Genomic DNA, 22,981 nt, shown 5'->3' with positions numbered 1-22,981 from the left:
AGCGATGGTCACATAAACACCACCCTATACCAGAAACCTACTGACCGCTATACTTACCTACATGCCTCCAGCTTTCATCCAGACCACACCACACGATCCATTGTCTACAGCCAAGCTCTAAGATACAACCCGCATTTGCTCCAATCCCTCAGACAGAGACAAACACCTACAAGATCTCTATCAAGCATTCTTACAACTAAAATACACACCTGCTGAAGTGAAGAAACAGATTGGTAAAGCCAGAAGAGTACCAAGAAGTCACCTACTAGAGGACAGGCCCAACAAAGAAAGTAACAGAACTCCACTAGCTGTCCCCTTCAGCCCCCAACTAAAACCTCTCCAACGCATCATCAAGGATCTACAACCTATCCTGAAGGACGATCCTTCACTCTCACAGATCTTGGGAGAAGGCTAGTCCTCCCTTACAGACAGCCCCCCAACCTGAAGCAAATACTCACCAGCAACCACACACCAAAAACACTAACCCAGGAACCTATCCTTGCAACAAAGCCCGTTGACAACTCTGTCCACATATCTATACAGGGGACACCATCATAGGACCTAATCACATCAGCCACACTATCAGAGGCTCGTTCACTTGCACATCTACCAATGTGATATATACCATCATGTGCCAGCAATGCCCCTCTGCCATGTACATTGGCCAAACCGGACAACCTCTACGCAAAAGAATAAATGAACACAAATCAGATGTCAAGAATTATAACATTCAAAAACCAGTCAGAGAACACTTCAACCTTCCTGGACACTCAATTACAGACCTAAAAGTCACAATTATTCAACAAAAAAACTTCAAAAACAGACTCCAATGAGAAACTGCAGAACTGGAATTAATTTACGAACTGGACACCATTAAATTAGGCTTGAATAAAGACTGGGAGTGGATGAGTCATTGTAAAAACAATTTCCCCATGCTAATTTCCCCCCTACTGTTACTCACACCTTCTTGTCAACTGTTTGAAATGGGCCTTCCTGATTGTCACTACAAAAGTTTTTCTCCTGCTGATAACAGCCCACCTTAATCGATTACTCTCATTAGAGGTGGTATGGCAACCCCCATTTTTTCATGTTCTCTGTGTGTCTATATACATACACATATCTTCCTGCTGTAATTTCCACTGCATGCATCCGATGAAGTGAGCTGTAGCCCACGAACGCTCATGCTCAAATAAATTTGTTAGTCTCTAAGGTGCCACAAGTTCTCCTCGTTCTTTTTACAAACAGGTTAGACATCAGAGTGAAATTCACCACAGTGCAGAGGGGTTGGCTTATGTTCAGACAGCCCTGCCCTCTGAGCCCAGGGTGACAGGGGCTGTAGAGAGAGATCAGACAGACTGTGCAGGCCCTCTGCACAAAGGTGGGTACGGAACAGGATCTCCAGTGACACCAGGTAAAATAACTTGACACAGGCCTCGATCAGAGAGAAGTTAAGGATGGAGGAGACATAATGGGTCTCTGCTCGTCCACAGCCCCACAGCCACTAGTGTTCTATGCAGCCTAGTTTTCAGTGTCTGCAGATATGGGGCTCCCCACCTTCTCCTTGGGGAGGCAAATTCACACCTAAGCCACAGCACTGCCAGGGAGTTTTTTCTGAGATTCAGTTTCAACTTTCCCTTCTTGAACATCACCCCTTTCCCCAGCCTCACTGACACCCCTGTAAATAACTTCTCCCTCTCCTTGGGGTCCAAATAATTCAAACAGCTATGAACTTCTGTTCCTGTTAGTCTCCCTGAGCCAAGACAGAGTTAGCTCTTTTATTCTTTTCTCCTAGTTCAGTTTCTGACCATTTCTGTGGCTCTTCTCAGGATCCCCTCTCAGTCTCTCAATGTCAACCTGGTAATGTGCGGTGCAATTCTGGCTCACTGGCGTGAATGGATACTGGTTTCAATGGGGCCAAAATTTCACCCATGTTTTCTAAAACCCAACACAATACTCGGAGGGAGAAGGGAGTCTCCTCAGAGCCTACAGAGAAGGACTTTCACCTCCCAGTTCTAGGATGTGACTCCTGTGCATTATGCAGCCTCAAAACTGCACTGGCACGTTCTACTGCCATAGAGTATTCACTCCTGCTCCGCTCCTGGTCCCCTCTCCCTTCTAAACCTGTGTCAGCAATCTGACCCATGCGGGCACTGGCTTTCAGATTATTTTCCCCAGACAGATTAGCTGCACTGTTTCAATGAGAACTGCGTGGTATTTTGCACCCAGGTTTCCAGTCCCCCTAGGTTACTCTGTTATTCCTCGGACCTCACTGGAAACACTACACTCCTGCCATCATAGTTTCATTAGAGAATTTCATTAACAAACTCTTTACTCCCTCTTTGAAATCCTTATTGAGCAAGCTGAATGCAAAACACGATGCAAACATAGCCCTAAATTTGCAGAGTTAAAATAAAGTCCAGAAATACAAGGGGAAGATTGCTTCCCCACTACGTTCATTTGATCATGACTCTGTATTTTAGATAGGCTTGGAAGGATTCAATTTTTATCAGTAAACGTCAATTTCACCGGACACAAAAAAAATATTTCCATCCACAATAATAGAAATTTACAGATAGGCAAAGTCAGAAAATGCTGCTTGAGAAGTTATTAGAGTTTGATTTAAGGATAGTTACTTCGTATATTTTGATGTGTGACATGGACAATTTGAGTTTTAACGGTTAGAAAGCTTTAACGTTTTGGAATCTCCGTGTCTACTGTCATTAAATAATTACTGTCTGACCTACACACCGAGAATCAAGGCTTAAATTCTCATAGAGTATTTCCCAGAGCACTCCACAGCCCTCCCCAACATACTATAAAAACTGCAGGGGGGTTGAAAATATTTCGCAGAGCTTTGCTCCAGACAGCTCCAGCTGAATTTAAGCCCTGCCCATAATTTGCCGCAACCGTGAACATTTAAATCGATAAAAATAAACATCAACATTATCTGTCAAATTGTAAAAAAAGAATTGAATTCTGCTGAGCCTAATTTTAGCGAATACAGCTGGCTAGAGTGTAGTGCAGACAGGTCAGTGGTGCTGTGGGACCCTGCACTTCTGCCTTTCCTCAACAGTCTGACCTTCTTGGCACATTAACAGAGTTTTGGGGATTTAACTTCCCTCTTGTTTTTTTAAACTTCCACTAAACTGCTATAAAGATTTAATGTGGCCTAATGGCTTAAACTGCTGAGCAATTCCAGTGATAAGCATTACTGCCAACCCCATGCCAAATCATGAGTCAGGCCGAAAAAATCATGCCATTTGTTATAAATGTGAGGTCTTTTTCTTTTGCCTTCTGGTTTTTGAGTTTTAGATTCCATTCAAGTCCTGTTTTCAAGCTTCCCTCCACAACCAGCAGGGCTACCAATTTTCATTTTAAAAAAAATGAAAGCTGAGTTTCCTCCCATAATCACATGACTCCAGAAGCTGGGGCTTTAGAGAAAACATCAAATACCACAAGAACTGACACCACTGGATAACTGAGCCCAAGCCTGAGCACATGTGTCGGGAAATCTCCATGTCCACCCCCTGCTTCAAACAAGCTTTCCCCTGCACATGCACAGCTACCAACGTTTCTAACTCCATTACCAATCCACTGTGGTTTTCTCCCAAACTCAGCCAGGGACACACTCCTCAGTGAGGGCTGCTAAGAGGCCAAGTTTCCAAGTTCAGCTGTTCTACATACATCAATCTGAAATTCTGAACTAACTTGTAGTGTTATATTTATGAGATTTTCAGGCTTCTCAGTCACAAGATGGAAAATCGCCACTGGGTACCATCCAGTCCATGCCCCTCAGCCAAGGCAGGCTTATTCTCCAGCACCTCATCCAACCCAGGGTAACTGCCCCAGGTGAGGTAGCTTCCACCACCTCCCTCACAGCCTGTCAGAACAGCTGGGCGACTGGCCCTGGCTTGTGCAGAAGCCAGCACAGGCTGGACCGGGGCAGGAGCAGTCTGTTAGAATTACTAGGTAACCACGAGTATGCCCAATAAGGTAGAGACACTGAGCAGACTGAAGTGGCTGCTTTCATTAGGAGCCAATATACCTGCCTTTGGGTCACCAATTAGACCCTTGCTTATGGGTTGGCTGGACCCTTAGGACTCGCAGGTAATTACCTCAAATGACTCATCAGGCGCAGAGTCAGAGCACTCAGACCACTGGGGCTCAGGGATGATTCAGCAGCTCAGAACACTCATCACACAGCCATTAAGAATCTTTACCTGTCATTCAATCTCATTTTTCCCTGTCTTGTTTTCATCTGACCTCTCCTTGTTACACTCCTTGAACAACCAACTGCTATAATCCGATGAAGTGAGCTGTAGCTCACGAAAGCTTATGCTTAAATAAATTGGTTAGTCTCTAAGGTGCCACAAGTCCTCCTTTTCTTTTTGTGAATACAGACTAACACGGCTGTTACTCTGAAACCTGCTATAATCTGGGTACCCACGGATCAATTCAACAGAAACTCCCCACCTTCCAGGAAGTCCTGAACAAGCCTGTGAATCATGGGTAACAGACACCTTACTCAGAGACATGCAGAGCAGGAAACTGACTAAGGGCCGGTTAGCACTGGGTGGAGAATTGGCGGGTACCACCAGAGCTGCTAGTGCTGTATTATGGGGAAGGGTGGAGGGTGGATCAATGGCAGCAGAATATTGTGCAATACACAGCCACAGCAGAGTCAGTCTGCTGGGGAGAAGCATTGGGAGACAAAGGGGTGTTCTCAGCCCCCCAAGAGAAAGAAATGGGAGACTATCGACCACATGTATTTATGTATTTTAATAATTCCCTGGTTTCCAATGGAAAGCCACGTGGCCCTTTGATCATGAGGTGCTGGATTCTCTGAAGCCCCCATATGTATTTGTATGAAAGCATGTAAGCAGTAAAATGTATAAATATCTTATACACACATGTCTCTCTATAAGTTGTCTACATATTTGTGTGTGTGTGTACACACATATACAGATTTATTTGTGTTTTTAGAGTGGTTCAGGATACATTCCAAGACGAAATTCCAGCCAGCATTGGAGCCAAGAACATCACTCAGCCAGGCATAATCTGCCCTCTCTGCCTAGCATACACTAAATACAGAAAAGGAGAGGTATAAATAGACAGAGAAATACATGAATGGCCCTGTTTCCTTACACAGATAAATACATACACAGCGTGGAGCAGGCAACCACAGGAAGGCTAAGAGAACTGCTTGGGGCCACTAGACCGGATTCAATTCAGAGGCTCAGATTATATCTAATACTGCACCCCACTAGGGCACAAAACGTTGATGGTTGTGTCACTTCCTGCACAGATGTGCCCAGCTGATGTGGACAATGCTCTCCACCTCTCGGCACTGACTGGCACACCAGTCACTCAGAGCAGTGTGGGATTTGGGAAGCAGCCCCACTAGCACAGAGAAAAGAAGCTGTGTACATAAAGAGGAGTGGAATACAACTGGTGGGGGATGGGCAGGAAGGGAGGAGAGGAGCTAGCAAAGGAAAGGGCCTTGCTCCCGAGCAGGGACACTTCAGGGAACACCCTGATTATTATTTTATAGAACCAAAAAGGGTGCTGGGCACTGCACAGAAGAGATGGTCCTTGCCCCAAAGAGCTTGCAATCCCAATTTGAGACACGACACAGCAAGTGAAACAGTCGGGACGGGATGGGTGTGACAAGGAGGCTGACAGCGAGGCGGACAGCTCAGCCATGTGCACAGCACTGCAGTTCTCTCCACGCTGTCTGCTTTGTAAGGCAGTCCTTAGCACAGCCACACTAGTACTACTCACTGACTCAGCAAGCCAGGCCAGGCAGTTCCAGCAGGTGGGGTTGGACAACAAGACCAAGAATTTCAGAGCTGATGTGATGGGAAAGGGTGAGCCAATGGAGAGATTCAGAGTGGGACGACATGACATGGTCATTTACACTATGTAGGGCTGCTGCAAGCACTTGGTAAAAGACACAGTGCCAGAACCAGGTGGTTATGCGGCACCACGGCTCAGGCCTTGGTGACTGGAAGGTAGGTCCCTACTGTTTCTGGGACCCTTTGGGTTTCATGTCTTTAGTGGGGGCACCTGGTCTGCCATGCTTCCCCCAGCCAACATGGAGGGATTGGTTTTGTTAGCAATGTTTACACCATAATCCTGGCAAAGCCCAAAGTGGAAAATTGCATTCTGCTCACCTTGCATTGCCCCTGCAATTTCAGCTGGATAGGAGAGTCCCCTCTCCCCATAACGAGCCTGGAAGCACTGCTTTGTGGCTGTTTAACAGCTGCTGCACTCCGCCCCAGCACTGGCTGCATGTTAGTGACAGGGGAAGTGATTCCAAAGCTTAGCATTAAGCCTAAACTGTCCCTGACAGAGGGCATTTTGTGTGGCTGCAGACTCAGGCAGACGGGCCCTCAGGAAACAGCAATGCTGTGACGGCTCCACAACAAGTAACTGAAACTGCAAATGTTACTATGTCTACACTACAGACATTACAGCAGCCCAGCTGTTACGCTGTAGCTGTGCGGCTGTAAGGTCTCCCATGTAGCCACTCTGTGCAGATGGGAGAGAGCTCTCCCACAAGCAGAATTAAACCACTCACAACGAGCAGCTGTAGATATGTCGGCAGGAGAGCGTCTCCTGCTGACAAAGCGTTGTCCACACGGCGCTTTTGTCGGTGAAACTTATGTCTGTCAGGCATGTGTTTTTTTCACACCCCTGACCAACAAAAGTTTTACCGACAAAAGTGCTAGTATAGACATAGCCTAAGTGAAAGGTTCAATTCTAGCAAGCAGAGCAATAAAGAGAGGAGTCCTTGGGGCCGAAGAGATGCTTGGGAGAGAACAAGGACTAACCCCAGTGTTTTCACCCATTCCTGGAGCACCTATCACCGTGACAGTGCAGTGCACCAGTCCCAAACATTAAAAGCAAACCCAAAAAGCAATATACTTCACCCACCATCTCATTCCTTAACATTCAAATCTCCCTGCTCCCCCAAGCGCTGCCCAGCACCTACTGCCGCTCCCTCCACACTGCAGTTTAAATAACCTTCTCCAAACCTGCTTAGTTTCTGTGTCAGCAGCCAAGTCCTCTCCGCTTTGAGCAGGGGGTTGGACTAGATGACCTCCTGAGGTCTCTTCCAACCCTTATCGTCTGTGATTCTATGATTAAAGCACAGTCTTTCCTATCCGTACAGAATGACCCTTCTGCAAGGCGTTCCCCAGGACTTGGGAATTCCACCCCTCTCCTCTTTACACCATCTGCTCCAGCATGCAGAGACCCTGGGCTTCCCCTGCCTAGCTGCACCCTGCACAGAACCAGAAGCAATTCAAAGAAACTCCCACAAGGCCCTGGACCCACACCTTCCTCCTCATAATATTCTTATGTGGCAATTTACAAAGTGGTCAGTATCACTGCCCCATTCTACAGAGCACAGAGAGGGGAAGGGACTTGCCCAAGGCACCCAGCTGCGGAACACGAATAGATCACAGCTCTTTCCAATAGGACACACTGCCTTTCCTGGCGTCCAGGATCTCTCTCCTACCAATACAATACCACAACCACAGCTCTTCTACACACACACACACACACACACACACAAAGTATGAGAGGGGCTGTTTTCACCTTGCCCTTCCCACCCATCCAGGATAGTGGGCTGGGCCAGGCCGGGTCTGCTCCACTACAGTCGACTTTAGCGAAGTCATGAAAGAAAGTGCAGCCGATGGATCACACGGTCCCTCTAGTAAACCCTGCAAGGGCGCTGCCATTGGGCTCAGTTCACTCTTCACACATCATTATCCAACCAGTCCCCACAGGGAAGAGAGCGAGCCCTAGTCTTAAACCAGACTAGGCAAAGGGCTAGGGGTATACAATAGACTTAACTTTGCATCGGCCTTGAGGGTGAGCTGGATGGGCCGGGATGAATTTCCCAGCTCTAGAGCTCTGGACTAGTGCCCTGGTCCACCCCTGGGGCAGTGAGAGGTCTCAGAGGGGCAGTGAGGCCTGGCTGCTTTGCCCTGTACTGTGCCTTCCCCATTACTGCTCCCAGCTGTTTGAGCCACAGGTTTGTCAGCCACATACCCAGCAACACTGGGCCTAACTAGCACCTCATCACAGCACCACTCCAAGGACCCAGCAGTGCCCTCCTGGGCTCCAGACAAGCTGCAGTAGACTGAGGGAGGCACAGCCAGAGTTTGGGGACAAAAGGGAGGAATGAAGGAGATCTGGGAGGAATCTCTCCTCCCCAAGTCTTCCAGGCCCACAGCATTCTGGAGGGGGATGGGGGCTCTGAGCAGGGCTTTCCCCCTTCAGTGCTCCCATTTGAGTTCAGGCCTGGCACTGGCTCAAACCACAACTCTCTGACACAAGATCAATCACTCCATGAGCTGATCCTTTGCAGCTATGCATGCCCCGTGCCCACGCACATGCCTGGCCTTCCCCTCACCAGTCTGGCCCCCTTCTCCCAGCCTGCACTTGCCCTCACTCTTCTTGTTCTTCATTTATTACGATTCATACAACAAAGCATCCTGATGACCAGCCCCGAGGGTGGTGTGGGGAATAGTTACAGAAGAAGGGGCCCTGCGCATGCTCAAACTGGCTCTGGATTTCAGACCATATAGAAACCTAAGTCCACAGCTAGCTGTGCACATTTTCCCCAGGAGTCAGGACGCCAGCCCTGGTGTTCTGGTCATACTCCATTCTGCTCCCCTGTACCACCACCCCTTCAGTTTCAACTAGATACAGAATTCTCCTTCACCTCCTGGCCTAACAGGCTGCAGAGCAGGGCCAAGTGGCTGTTCATCAGCTGCCATGTCCGTCGTGCCCCAGAGGGGGCTTTTCTCAGTACTAGGAGAAGCAACCTGGATTTGTGATGGAAATGGCCCACCTTGATTATCATACACATTGTAAGGAGAGTGATCACTTTAGATAAGCTATTACCAGCAGGAGCGTAGGGCGGGGGGAGAGAAAACCTTTTGTAGTGATAAACACCCATTTTTTCATGGTTTGTGTGTATAATAACATCTTCTGTATTTCCTACTGAATGCATCCGATGAAGTGAGCTGTAGCTCACGAAAGCTCATGCTCAAATAAATTGGTTAGTCTCTAAGGTGCCACAAGTCCTCCTTTTCTTTTTTTGCAAATGTCTACATTGTGTATGGTCCAACCCTTCAATCTTTACTCAAAGCTCCTGCTGAAGTCAACAGAACCTGAGTCAGGGTGGCAAAGTCAAGCCCACAGTGCATAAGCTGGTCTGGGAGGGAAGGTGCTGAAGCAGAGGTTGGTCTGGGACAGGGCAAAGCAGCAGCAATGGTGGGACCAGGGCTGGGCCACTGGGCTCATGACATGTGTGCTGCGGGGTCTGGATGGCTCACCTTACCACATGCCCCAGGACACATGCTGTGCAACCAACACGAAGAGGGATTCCGATACTGTGGGACAGCCGCTGCCGCAGCCACCGGGGCTCAAGCCTCGGCCCCCCACCCCGCCCAGGAAGGAACATACTAGTGGAACATCCCTCCAGCCAGCCCACTCACCGCGGTGACTCAAGTGTCCCAAGAACAGCCCTTAGAGCAGGGAGGGGGAGGAGACACAGAGCTTGCTGGAATCACAACCATTAGGCCCACAGCCAGCCTGATCCCAGCCCTGCTCCTGGGGGCTTGTTCCCTGCCCATTGTCTGGGCTCTATTTCGGGCAGCCTGCTGCCCTGGGGCTGCTGTGCCGAGTCTGGTTTTAGCAGCATGCAGCTCCGCTGACTCACCACTTGTGTAAACGGCCTGTGGTTCCCCTGCATCGGCTGGGAATGCAAGTGCCGGCCAAGTTCCCGCCTCACCTGATTATGCCTAAATAAATAAATAAATAAAGCCGCTCTGCCATCTGCCACATGCCTTAATGGCAAACAGATGGGGAGAGGCTAGAGCTCAGGCTCCGCACTGCAGGGGCCAGGATCACTCCCCAAACCCACTCTGGTGCTAGCTATGCAGCACAGTTAAAGGGGGCTGAGACTGCGCCTCGCCCTGCACCCCACGACATGTGCCCTGCACCCCACGACATGTGCCCTGCACCCCACGACATGTGCCCTGCACCCCACGACATGTGCCCTGCACCCCACGACATGTGCCCTCCCAGAGACCCCCATAAAAGCCTGCATGGACCCCTGTGTGCTTTTGCACAGACCGTGTACCCACGCACGGACTCAGACACACAGTCACGCACTGACATGCACCCTTGTGCAGTCCACCATGCCCTCTCAAGCAGACTCTCCCCTTGCACAGCCCCACGTGTGATCTCACACACATGCCTTTGCACTCATCCTTGCACTGGCAAGGCCCACACTCATACCTCCCCACCTTCAATAAATCACGTCCCTTTGCACACATGCTCTTGCACTGGCCCACCTGCACACACACATGCTCTCCCTGGCACACCCCCACCCACACACACTTGCACAGTACAAACAGGCAGGCACATGCTCTCTTACCCAAGCTGTGCCCCCGCCGAGGCCCACACATGTGGCAAGAGGCTGAGAAGCAGGGGCAAGAAGCTTTAAACAAGGCTGGCTCATTTCTGCAGCATGGAGAATACCTTCCGTAACTCCGGCTTCATGACTCAACCGCTCTGATGGCCACAGGAAGTCACGAAAGTGAGAGATCACCACATCAGAGCGGCACACAGACAGACTGGGTCTAGCTTGGGTAACCAGTGAGGGCCGGGACAGGACGAGACACTCGCACTAAGGTGAACAGGCAGGATTGCTACATTTCCCAAGTAGCCAACAGCTAATCTGCTAGAGAAAGAGCCCCACCCTGGCCTGGCAAGGTCCAAACGGCCCTGGCTCAGCTATACCAAGGCCAGGCCACCTGGTCCCCATCTGCCAGGTCACTACTGCTCATGTCCTTCCAGGTTCACAACTGATTTCTGAGGTTGCATACAACAAGCCAAGACGAGGGAGCGACACCACTGGCTGACTGGGGTTCCAGCCCCAAGGGTTTATGGGATGGAACCACCCAGATCAGAATTCAGCATCCTCCCCAGGAAGCTCAGTGTGGAGCCCACAATGTTCTCTCCTGGGAAGACACAAGGAAATGAAACAGATGCAAGAGGGAAGAGCCCAGGGATCACAGGAGTGGCAGCAGTTCCCTCCCTGACCCACATCCTAGGCCCCCACGCTGGGAGTCTTATTGAGGGGTGGAGGCCATGCAGAGGGGAGGGGGGAAATGGGGATTTAAAACCATTAAGAGCACCTCTCACCCAAAGACTCCTAGCACATGAGAGAGGAGAAGGTACGTCGCAGTGCCACACTGCACCTGTGCATGGCGCCCATCAAGCAGCCCTGCAGTGCCCAGTGCCATGCCCTGCAGGAGGCCCTGCTCTTGGCCAGCCACAGCTCCAAAGCCACAACCACCTTGTGCTAATTAAAACCATTCCCCTTAGGAAGTAGGCAGACGGTTGCTTCCTCCCCTGCTGCCCGGAGCTGGCTCGTGTTTAAGGGCTGCTGTCCCCACCCTGCGTAACACGCGGCCCACCACCGGCTTCAGCTCTTAAACAAACACAGGCCACTTCTCTCCATGGGCTTATTTTTAGTGCTTATACAAAGGGAGAGGCAGAGGGCGGGGGGAGTCAGGCAGAGTGCAGGCAGGGGTTGGGCTGGGCCAGCCAGTACGCCTCACTCCTGACCTGTGAATGACGCAAGGCTCTTCCCTTCTACTGCCCCCTCCGGCACTTCCAGCCCCTGCCACACATTGCAGCTGGGGGCCAGAGGGGCTCCCCCAGACAGACATTCCTCCAGCCCTAGATCCCAGCCCACACATCAGACTCAGTAGCTTGGGAGATCCATGCAACACTGACCTAATGCACAGGCCTCTCCCCTCTCAAGCGCTAAGACCCTCATCTCTTCTCCTTCAAGGACACAGGCTCCACCTGTCTCTCAGGTTCCCTGCCCATGAGACCTGGTCTCCCCATGCTGCCTGGAGGGTGACTGCCTTGCCACAGTGAGGGAAACTCCGCCTCCTTGGCCCCTCTCCCGGCCTAATGCCTCCGGGGCGGGAAAGGACGGCACTGCACTGCGACCCCCGGTCTCCCTGACGTCGGCAGGTAGTGCTCTCAGCCACCCCACGAACTCCCTGGCTGCGCTCCCCGCTCGCCCTGTCTGCCTCCGCCAGCAGTGCGCTGGAAGCTGGCTGCTTGTTTATCTTCCTATTCAGCATTGCTTATTTTGATGGCACATCCTCCGAGCTCAGCCCAGGTCGACCTGTGAACCTTCCACATCCTGTTTGCTGAAGCCCTGCTCTGCAAGCCAAGTGCGCAGGACGGCCAGAGGCCCAACACAGCAGCCACCGGGTGCACCGGCCACCGCAGATAAAAATATTCACGGCGAAACATCCTGGAGCACGGGGGTCTATAGTTGACCTGATTGTATCGGCGTGTTTATCCGAGCAGGCTTGATTGCTGCTCTATTGGTGCAGAGCAGCCAAAACAACCTTGGCTCCACAGGCCCAGGCTTCCCTCAAGGCTTCGGGGGGTTACTGGAGAGAGGAACCTGCTGCCCCTGTGTGACAGCTGGGCTCTGTACAGTGTAGCACTAAATTCCACATCCAGGAGCAATGTTCCCCTACTGCCCAGGGCTCCTCCAGGGCAGCAGGGTGGGGAGCAGGAAGCAGGCCCCGCCGCTACCCAGACCTGGCATGTTCTCTGCTGACCAGCTGGTATTAAGCAGGCAGAGATCTGGAAGGGAAAAACCCAAACCAAATTAAAAAGCTTCAGGCACCAAAGTGCTTTAAGTGCCAAAAAGACCCCTAAACTAGCTCACAGAATAGGTCACCAACCACAGAGACAGAGGATGGTTCTGTGGTTAAGGCACTGGGCTGGAACCCAGGAGATCTGAGCTCTATTCCTGGCTCTGCCAGACTCCCTGCGAGACCTTGGGAAAGTCGCCTTGCCCCCATGCCTCGGTTTCCCACCTGTAAAATGGGGTGATGTTTGTGACATGTTCAGATTCCATAGTGATGAGAACACATAAAAGCCTAAAAATACAACCACCACTGGGACCATGTCCAAAGGACACAGATTCACCCATCCTGGCATCAGTTTGTGCTGGCCTGAGCCTGCCACCTCCATGGTCACGGGAGCTCGACCCGTCACACATTGGCCCATTACACAGCCCCCATGTGATGCTTCGCTAATCCCACACTCATGTACCGGGAACAGGAGGCCTCGTGCCAACAACCTGCAGTGAGTGAACAAGGGCCAGTCTGTGCTGCGGGTGAGAACAGGAGTGTGGGGAGGTTCAACAGGCACCTCCTGATTCAGGAGTGCACTCCTTGGCAAGAGCTGGGAAGCACACCAGGGCTCTGCTGCCATCACCAGCATCAGGAGCACCATGCTGACCCACCAGGGGGTCAGTCACACAGTAACCCAGAGCAGCATGCTGTCCTTCACCACACAGCGCTGCAGGGAACAGAACACCCCCTAAATCTAGACAACCGCTTGCAGGGCCTCAGCACCATGCACCTCCCCAACAGGGGCAATGCACTCTCATGGCCACAAAGGTGAGCTTCCATAGGCAGAGCGAGTGTACTGTTGTTGGTCTGTACTGCAGTGGCACCTGCTGGCTCCAGACCCAGTGTGCTGGGCACTTGCAGATGCATCCCAGAGAGACAGTCCCCACCCCAAGGAGCTCACAATCCATGCAGGGACGTGTGCATGCATCTGCAGATGGCCTGGAGAACAATCCCCCACTGCCTCTCCTCAGGTGCCAAAGCCTCAACTGCCCCCTTCCCAGCTGCCAGCCCCCCTGGCTTCAACCCTACCCACATCCACGACACCACTGTGCATTGCCAACATAAAAATCCGTGGTGCTTTGAAACAGCGAAAGGGGAGACAGTGTAAAATAAAGTGAATGTAATAAATAAGCCGGGGAGGAGAGTGGGAGCTGCACTGTCGTTCGTGCTCCTAGTTCGTTCATTACCAAAGCCCGTTCTTAGTATAAATGAAGCTGCCCCAACATTTCAGTGAGCAGGGTGGGAAGACAGGGACCTTGCCACAGAATTTAGGTCCAGCTTCACACAGAGCTCAAGGGCCCTAGGCTAGATTTGTAAAGGTATTTAGGCACCACTAGGCTCCTAGCTGCATCTTAAGGTGCCCAAATATCTTTGATGATCTGGACCCTTTGACTCCAGTGAAGCTGGACAGTGCTGAAAGAGGCTCATTATTTACTCTTTCCCATCACCACTGGCTTGCTGTGCTAACAAAAGCTGTTGGGTCTGTCTTGGTTTGGGCTCTGCCTTTTTTCCCCTAGATGCTTACTGCTCCGCCTGCTCCCAGCAGCTGCTCATGAATGAATTCTTGCCAAACACCATAAGAGACATTTCCTACATTTATAAATAAGCCCAGGACTTTGATGGAAAACTCCCCACGATTACTCAGAACACCCTGGGCAGCTAAGTGAGCACATACCCAGGGAGAAGACATATTTCAACAGCAACCATCAAAGCCAGTCTCAGGTGTACCTGTCCCTACTTCACAACCTCCATTCAATGAATGGGATAGGTCTCTCTCTCACTGGAGATTGCCATTCTTCCCAGCAAGGAACCAATCCAGAAAGTACAGCTGAGAGAGCTGGCTTCGCAGTTAAAAAGCCACGGCAACCAGTCTTACAAAGCTGTGGGAAGAGAAGTCTCCGATTTCCAGTGCTTTCCACTGGGGATGCCAAGTCAACCCTACCCTGCATCACCACAGTCAAGATGATAGCTCCTCTCCAACTGGCAAATATTCATAATTGTGATTAAACTGATGACAATTTAAAGTTGTGTTTCATGCATTCGCAGCGCTTCAGGCCAGAAGAAACCAATAGATTATCTGCTCTGATCTCCTCATAACACAGGCCCTTGTTTTTCACCCAGTTGCTCCTGTATTGAGCCCAATAACTTATGACTAAAGTATATCTTCCAAAAAGGCATCCAGCCTGGATGAGAGGCCATCAAGAGATGGAGAATCCAACACTTCCTTGGGAGTTTGATCCCAACTTTTCCATTAATTTGCCCAGGCATGATGTCAGGCTGACTATCAGAGTCATCTCACTTGCCCTTCCTGAATATTGGCACAACAATAGCACTCTACTAGTCTTCTGGAAGTTCCCTGATATTCCAAGATTTATTAAAAATTCACATCAGCAGGCCAGAGAGATCCTCAGCTAGCTCTTTTATGACTCTTGGATACAAGTTATCTGGGCCTGCTGATTTTAAAATGTTTACCCCTAGTAGCTGTTTAACATCCTCCTCACTTACGAATGAACTGAAAAGTACTTGTTTACTTTTCAGTTCATTCGTAAGTGAGGAGGACATTACTTTATCATCCTCAGCTAATCACCTCACGTGATATGAGCACATCATCCTGCTTCTTTCCAAATAAAGAACTGAAATATTTAAACATCACTTTTGCTTTCGCTGCATCATTATTAATAAGTTTACCATCTCCACCTAGCAATAGGCCTATACCATTGCTAAGATTTATTTTGTTTCTAATATTCTTAAACTCTTTCTTATTGTCCTTAGCCCTGCCAGCGAGGGATTCTTCCCTGATGTCTTTAGCTTACCTTATCAATTTTTTGCACTTCATAACTTCCAGTTTATACTGATTGACAGCTACTTCCTTTTCTTTCCATTTGTTATATATTGCCTTTTATTTCTAATTGCTGCCTTCTCTTCACCACTGAGCCAAAGTTGTCAATCTTTCTCGATTGTTCAATCATGGCTTTTTGGCCATCTAACAAACACTTTTTTTTAAAACACCCAATTTTCATTCCCATTCTTCTGTCTAAATTTTTCCTCTCAGTCAATTTTTCTCACAGTTTTCCTCCGCCTTAGGAATTAGCCCTTTTTAAGTGCCAAGAATATATATTTATGGTTGGTACTGTCCTTTGTTTGCCCACATGGAACGTAAACAGATTATAATCACTGGTCCCTAGGCAATCACCAACTTCCAGTCCAGTGATTAATTCATCTTTATCTGTTATAACGAGGTCCAGTATGGAGTTTCCCCATACCAGATACAACTTCTTTTATGACAGGTTTCAGAGTAGCAGCCGTGTAAGTCTGTATCCGTAAAAAGAAAAGGAGTACTTGTGGCACCTTAGAGACTAACAAATGTATTAGAGCATAAACTCTGGTCTCCCCCTCTCCCCTCCCCAGCTCTCCTGCTGGTAATAGCTCACCTTTCCTGATCACTCTTGTTACAGTCTGTATGGTAACACCCATTGTTTCATGTTCTCTGTGTATATAAAATCTCCCCACTATATTTTCCACTGTATGCATCTGATGAAGTGAGCTGTAGCTCACGAAAGCTTATGCTCTAATAAATTTGTTAGTCTCTAAGGTGCCACAAGTACTCCTCTCCAACTCCTTTTATGTTAGGAAATTATCAACTATATTTTTTAGAAACTCCAGTGATGTTTTCTATTGGCTACAGAAGACTTCCAGCAGATGTCTCCCAGATTGAAGTTCCCCATGATAACACAATTGCCCCCATACACACATTACAGACAGGTGCTTAAGAAGTAACTCATCCTGTTCTCTGGTTTGGTTTGGTGGTATGTACCAGACCCTGCACTGGTACCCCCTCCTGGGCTCTGCTAGTTAGCACAAAAGGACTGGAATATATTTCATCATCCTTATACGGCATGAGTCCATCATCCCGCTTCTTTCCAAATACAGAATAGAAATATTTATTGAGAATTTCTGCCTTCTCTGAATCATTATTAACAAGGAACATAGGACACTGGACTGGAAGGAACCTCCTGGGTCAACGGGTCCAGTCTGCTACTATCACAGAACAACCCCATCATATCATCTCATTCATAAATTTATCAAGCTCCATTTTAAAACCAGAAAGGTGTCTTGCCCCCACTCCTCCTACTGGGAGTCAGAAACTGTCTTCTAATTCCCAGCCTACATTCATGCCTGCCCAGTTTATCTCCATTTGTTCTTGAACAATTAACAATTTTAGTGTTCCAGTGATTGCTCTGATTTATAAATCAGTGCAATGATCAGAATCTCTGGAGCTTTCCTTTAAAATCCCAAGTTCTTCACAGTGCGTGTGTCTGATTTTGGAGATGGGGGGGGGGGGGAGGCACAAGTGCTAAACCAAGTGGCAGGTTGTAATGAATATGGGACAGCGGATTCTATGTATTTTAGCACTCCTCCCATTTCCCTTCTTCCTCTTCAGCCAGGAAGCCTCAGCAGCCACTTGCCCAAACAACTAGCCAGTAAAAAAACTTTTGAGAAAAAGCCAAATAATTGCAGGGATGCCAGACAGAGCCATGAGTCACCTAGCAGCAAACGAGCCTGGACTTTGGACCGCAGCCTCCTTGCCCCTTGCTCTACATCTCACCTCAGGAAGCAACTGGTTTAACTAGAAGAGGAGTAAAGGCAGTTTTGACTGGAGGGTCTTTGTCTACATTAGGGGTCGCAGGTTCAGCTGAGCTGTTGTCAGAACAGGTGATCTCTTGGTAAATTTCCCCAGTAGGGAAGTGGCCAAGAGCAGCCTCCCTGCACTGTTGCCTTCACCCCATTCCGCTGGGCCCCCCGCCCTGTTCCTGACATGCCCCTTCCGACCCCACCCAACTTGCTCCCTTCTCCTGCACGCATTGGCCCAGCCCCACCAGTGAGCATGTGCAGCCAGAGAGCTCTCCCCAGGCCAGGTACGACAGGCTCCTACAGAACTCCGCCAGGCTCCTGGCCTCTGGGCTAACAGCACAGGCAGCGCGACAGAGGAACAGGATTGACAGCACACGCACACCCAGCTTCGCCTCTGACTCATGCGCTGGCTGCTCAGACCTCTCTGCCAGTGAAACAGAGACCAAGTCCAAGGACCCCGAGTGGATCCCAGAGGCAAGACCAAGACAGGGACACACTGTCCCAGCCAGTGGCATTGAGCAATCACTCCACTTCCCTGTATATGTCACTCCTCAGAACACAGGCAACCGGAGCACTCGGCAAGTATTAACCCTCAGTAGGGAGAGAGCTGCCCCCCAACCTGCTCCTTCCAGAGAGCCCCACAGACCCAGGCAGCCACCATCCCTTCCTGCTCTGCCTCTACCACAGCCCAGGCAACTAGCTGCCCACCCCAAAATGCCACACAAGGAGCAGCAAGAATGCAGCCAGCTCAGAAGGCAGCACTCCCAGGTGGCTCAGCCAGCGACTCTGCACATTTCACCCAGATAACAGCAGGCCAGGCGTCTTTCCAACTCAAGCATTAAGGGTGTCATAAATATAAAGGGAAGGGTAACCACCTTTCTGTATACAGTGCTATAAAATCCCTCCTGGCCAGAGGCAACATCCTGTTACCTGTAAAGGGTTAAGAAGCTCAGCTAACCTGGCTGGCACCTGACCCAAAGGACCAATAAGGGGACAAGATACTTTCAAATCTTGGGGGGGGGGGTGGCTTTTGTTTGTGCTCTTTGTTTACGTGGTTGTTCTCTCTTGGGACTGAGAGAGGCCAGACAGAAATCCATCTTCTCCAACCCATCCTAATCCAAGTCTCCAATATTGCAACCAGTATAGGTAAGTCAGGCAAGGCAGATTAGTTTATCTTTTGTTTGATGTGAATTTTCCGTGTTAACAGGGAGGTTTATTCCTGTTTTCTGTAACTTTAAGGTTTTGCCCAGAGGGGGATCCTCTGTGTTTTGAATCTGAATACCCTGTAAAGTATTTTCCATCCTAATTTTACAGAGGTGATTCTTTTACCTTTTCTTTAATTAAAATTCTTCTTTTAAGAACCTGATTGATTTTTCATTGTTCTTAAGATCCAAGGGTTTGGGTCTGTGTTCACCTGTACCAATTGGTGAGGATTATTATCAAGCCTTCCCCAGGAAAGGGGGTTTAGGGCTTGGGGGTTGTCCCCAAGTGGTCTCTTTCTCTGTTCTTTGTTTAAAAAGCTTGGTGGTGGCAGCATACTGTTCAAGGCCAAGGCAAAGTTTGTACCTTGGGGAAGTTCTTAACCTAAACTGGTAAGAATAAACTTAGGGGGCCTTTCATGTGGGTCCCCACATCTGTACCCTAGAGTTCAGAGTGGGGAAGGAACCCTGACAAAGGGGAACATCTTCCTGGGGATATCATCACCAATTTGTGTGCAAACACACAGGTTTGCTTCTCTCTTAGTGAGCATGTGTGCACCCTTCTGCAATTGTAGCCCTTTCTGCACAGGCCTTCCACGTGGGAGAGGGGAGCATGGCTAGACATCTGTCTGCAGCAGCATGGCAGGGTTTTCCTGAGTCCCCACCACCAGCTGTCGATCCTACGGGGAGAATGTTAAGTGGGCTCTGCTGACTCACTGAGATGGGTTGCTCATTACCCATCTGGACAGAAGGGAGGTGGGAGCAGCTCCAGGTGCGGGAGAAGATATAGGCTGAGAGGGCTAAAGAGGAGCCCTAGGAGCAACTCAGCTTGCGGAGAAGGGCTGAGCTGAATGTTATGCTATTTTAGGGCTCAGTCACAAGGGGGGAGCCAGGATGGTCCCAGCTAGTCTCCCCAAAGGCCACCTCTCCACATAACCCCAGAGACAGATGCAAGCGTTTGGAATTGCAGCTGCTCATTTGTCACCTCAGGACCAGACAGGGTGAGACCCAGGCCCACTGCGCTACATTGGCTCAAGCCAGCCATGGCTTTGTCTGCCTCAACACACGCTCAAGAGTCACCGACCACACCAGGCCATGCTCGCCCTTGCATACCATACCATAGCACAGTAAGTTGAGCGGGCGACGGCCCGGGGCGCTGGGTTGCACTAAGCCAAGCGGGCCAAGGTGTGTTGACAAACACACCCAGGTCCCCTTTGCACTAACACCCAGCAGCATCTTTCCCTACCTCATCCACAAACTTCTGCAGGAATGGCTTCTCCTGGAAGGGCTCGGTCCTCAGGCGTCCTGCAAGAGAGATGGGAGTATGAGCCGGGCGGGCAGCACCAACCTGGCCAAACACCAAGCTCGCTGCCCGCACTCTCTGTGACAGGGAGATGAAAGGAGAGGGTGCCTGGTTTTTCATTGTTTTTGAATTACCTGAGGGAGCTCAAATATTACAGTGATTGGGCCATGTAACACCTACACAGGACACCAGCAGCGCTATTATATATTTACAGCAAATATTGTACAAAGGTTGTCGAGTGAGGTGTCTATGACAAGGCGATGGTTTGCTGGTTAGGATGATGCTGTCTGTATGCATGTATCATTTTTGTATTTAAAGTTATAAGTATTGGCTCTGTACTGTCTGTATTTCAAACTTGTGCTCTGCTTCTGGGTGACACCCCAGACAATTTGGCGTCAGCCTAGCCTGCTGGATGGCCCATTAAGGACCATCAGCGACACAACTGACCCACTGGGAGAAGGCAGACACGCCTGGGGACTCAGCAAGGCATGCAGGGACAGAACTCTAAGGTGTTTCCATGCCATGGGATGGACAGCTTGTCTTTGGAACAAAGGAAGCACAGGCCGCATGGCAAGAGACTATAAAAGGCAGCTGCATCTCCTCCATCTTGTCTTCAATCCTACTTTTTACCTCTGGAGGAACTTGGCTACAAACTGAAGCTTTGAACCAAGGACTGAAGGACCCATCCCAGCTGGGGATGTTCTCCAGAGACTTGATTTAAACCTGCCGTTCATTCCACCACTGTTACAAGCCTGAACCAAGAACTTGCCATTACTGTATGTCATTGATTCCATTTAACCAATTCTAGCTCTCATCTATATTTCTTGCTTTTTATGAATAAACCTTTAGATTTTAGATTCTAAAGGATTGGCAACAGTGTGATTTGTGGGTAAGAGCTGACTTGTATATTGACCTGAGTCTGGGACTTGGTCCTTTGGGATCAGGAGAACCTTTTTCTTTTACTGGGGTATTGGTTTTCATAACCATTCATCCCCATACCGAGTGGCACTGGTGGGGATACTGGGAAACTGGAGTGTCTAAGGGAATTGCTTGTGTGACTTGCGGTTAGCCAGTGGGGTAAAACCGAAGTCTTCTCTGTCTGGCTGGTTTGGTTTGCCTTGGTGGGCACAGAAACCCCAGCCCTGGGCTGTAACTGCCCTGCTTGAAGCAATTTGTCCTGAATTGATACTCTCAGTTGTGCCCCGCCAGAGGCAGCATCGTTACAGGGCCAAGCCATGACAGCACAGCAGAAGCCCCTCCAGGTCACTCAGGCTAGTGGGGAAATCTTCTCAGGAAACCCACTAGTAACCATGGCAACATGAAGAATGCAGCCCCTGAGGCCTGAATGAGGGTAGATTTGCACCTCAGCAGCAGTCAGCTGGAAAACACCACAAGAAAGCCCCTTCCTAATGACAGTAGCCATTTCAGCAAAGCAGCCCCAGCGCAGCGGCCGAAGGCCCCATCCTCACTGGGGCTACAGCTGTCTGCCCTGTGACAGCACAGGGTTTCAAAGGCCCCTTGGGAAAACTTGGCTTCAGCACTGTCAGCAAGTCTGGAAACATGCTACAGCCTTTGGGGTTTCCTGCAGTTCAGTAAACATGGCTCCCAGCCCAGGGCAGATGGGTCCAAGGACCTAAGGCCAGCTCCCAGGATGTCTTGGTGAGCAGTACCCTGCAGTGTGGAGCCTCCCTGGTCCCAGTGTCTCTGTGTTGCAGCAAGGGGGCTCAGGAATGACTGTTGCCATGACATTCCTGGGGAGAGGCACTCCCACCCCCCACACAACTGTCCCCAAATGGATGGGGAGATGTTCTGGCTGCCTAGAGCAGCACTTCCACATTGGGCCCCATCTCAGCACACAAGCCAAGGAGCAAGGCCTATGCACCTCACAGAAATGCTGAAGACTTTGGCTAGCGCTGACCATGAGGGTGAGGCTACCTGCACTAGGAGCCCGCAGCAGCCTGTAGGCAACACTCTCCCCAAATCCCCATCACTCCCTGCACCTCAGGCTAAGCTTGCTGCTCCCCAGCCCGCTGGAAGCCATTGTGCTGCCCGAGAACCAGCAGCAGCAGCAAGAGGTAAACACATGCATTTTGGTGTGTCCTGGAAAAATGGTGACTGCCATTCCAAGCTTCCTCTGCAGCCAAGCTGAGGGTGGGGGAGGGTCTCCTGCTGCACCCACCCCTTCACACAAAACTCACCCAGAGACTACTGCCTCAGAGCGAGGCCCACTATCTTCCCCAGCACCCTGCAGTGGCATCCTACCATGCAGCTCTGAAGCCAGAGGTAAGGAGTGAGCCCTGCCAGCACATATGGTGGCATTCATAGATCTTAGGCCTGGAAGGGACCTCTTGGGTCCTACTGCAGTCAAGCCATCACCCAAGGGCAGGAGCTCCTCTTTCCTACTCCTACAAACAGGAAAATCAGCCGTTCTGTGGACACCCCTGGACATGGGCCCTTGAGGACATCCCAGCGAGACCACTGGGGGTTGGTCCCAATACCTGGCTTGCCTGGCCCTGTTGCTAGCTCCAAGCCATCATTTCTCCATCACCACCATGAACTGTTCCTCAAGAGCAGATCAGGTGATTGCTCCATCCGCCAACAATGGGACAAACTCTGCAGATGGGAAGCCCTGCCCCTCATGTCATACTAAGCAACCCCTCTGAGGTGTTTGGTGGGCACAAAGTGACTGGAGAATGACACCTCCCAGCCGCCTTGCTGGCTCTTGCATCAGGCATACCTGCTGATTCTACACCCACAAATAAGATTCTTTGGACTCCCACAAGCCCTGAAGATCCAGCACAACACCAGAGAGAGCCGGAGTCTGGTCTGGCTCACGTCCTAACCTAGTTCCAAGCACAGGCCATGCACTGCCCTTACTCACACCCATCCCTCCAAGGGGGATAGCAGGTGTCACTGTGCAAGGGACTCGCCTTGCACAATCCCTATTCCTGGGGGTGATGCACAAGCCTTAAAGACCCCAGCTCACCCTTCACCTTCCAGCAGGCATTTGTGGCACCAGTTAGTAGGAAAACTCTCCCCACAGGTAAGGAGAGCAAGTCTGAGCTGGAATCACTGAGATTACAGGGCCTGGA

General features: G+C 50.1%; 1 protein-coding gene across 2 annotated transcripts in view; it reads right to left on the bottom strand.

Moving 5' to 3' along the window:
* NHEJ1 (non-homologous end joining factor 1) overlaps window positions 1-22,981 on the bottom strand; it is a 151,178-nt gene that overhangs the window by 114,533 nt on the left and 13,664 nt on the right. For both annotated transcript variants that reach the window (XM_048868784.2, XM_048868786.2), the window contains exon 5: window positions 19,833-19,891. In XM_048868784.2, coding sequence (XP_048724741.2) covers window positions 19,833-19,891 — 59 coding nt within the window. The remainder of the gene's footprint in view (window positions 1-19,832; window positions 19,892-22,981) is intronic.

The sequence above is a fragment of the Caretta caretta genome, chromosome 11, assembly GCF_965140235.1.
Source record: "Caretta caretta isolate rCarCar2 chromosome 11, rCarCar1.hap1, whole genome shotgun sequence".
Taxonomy (NCBI): Eukaryota; Metazoa; Chordata; order Testudines; family Cheloniidae; genus Caretta; species Caretta caretta.
Note: the sequence above shows the minus strand (reverse complement) of the source record. Positions and strands in the feature narration are given on the sequence as shown.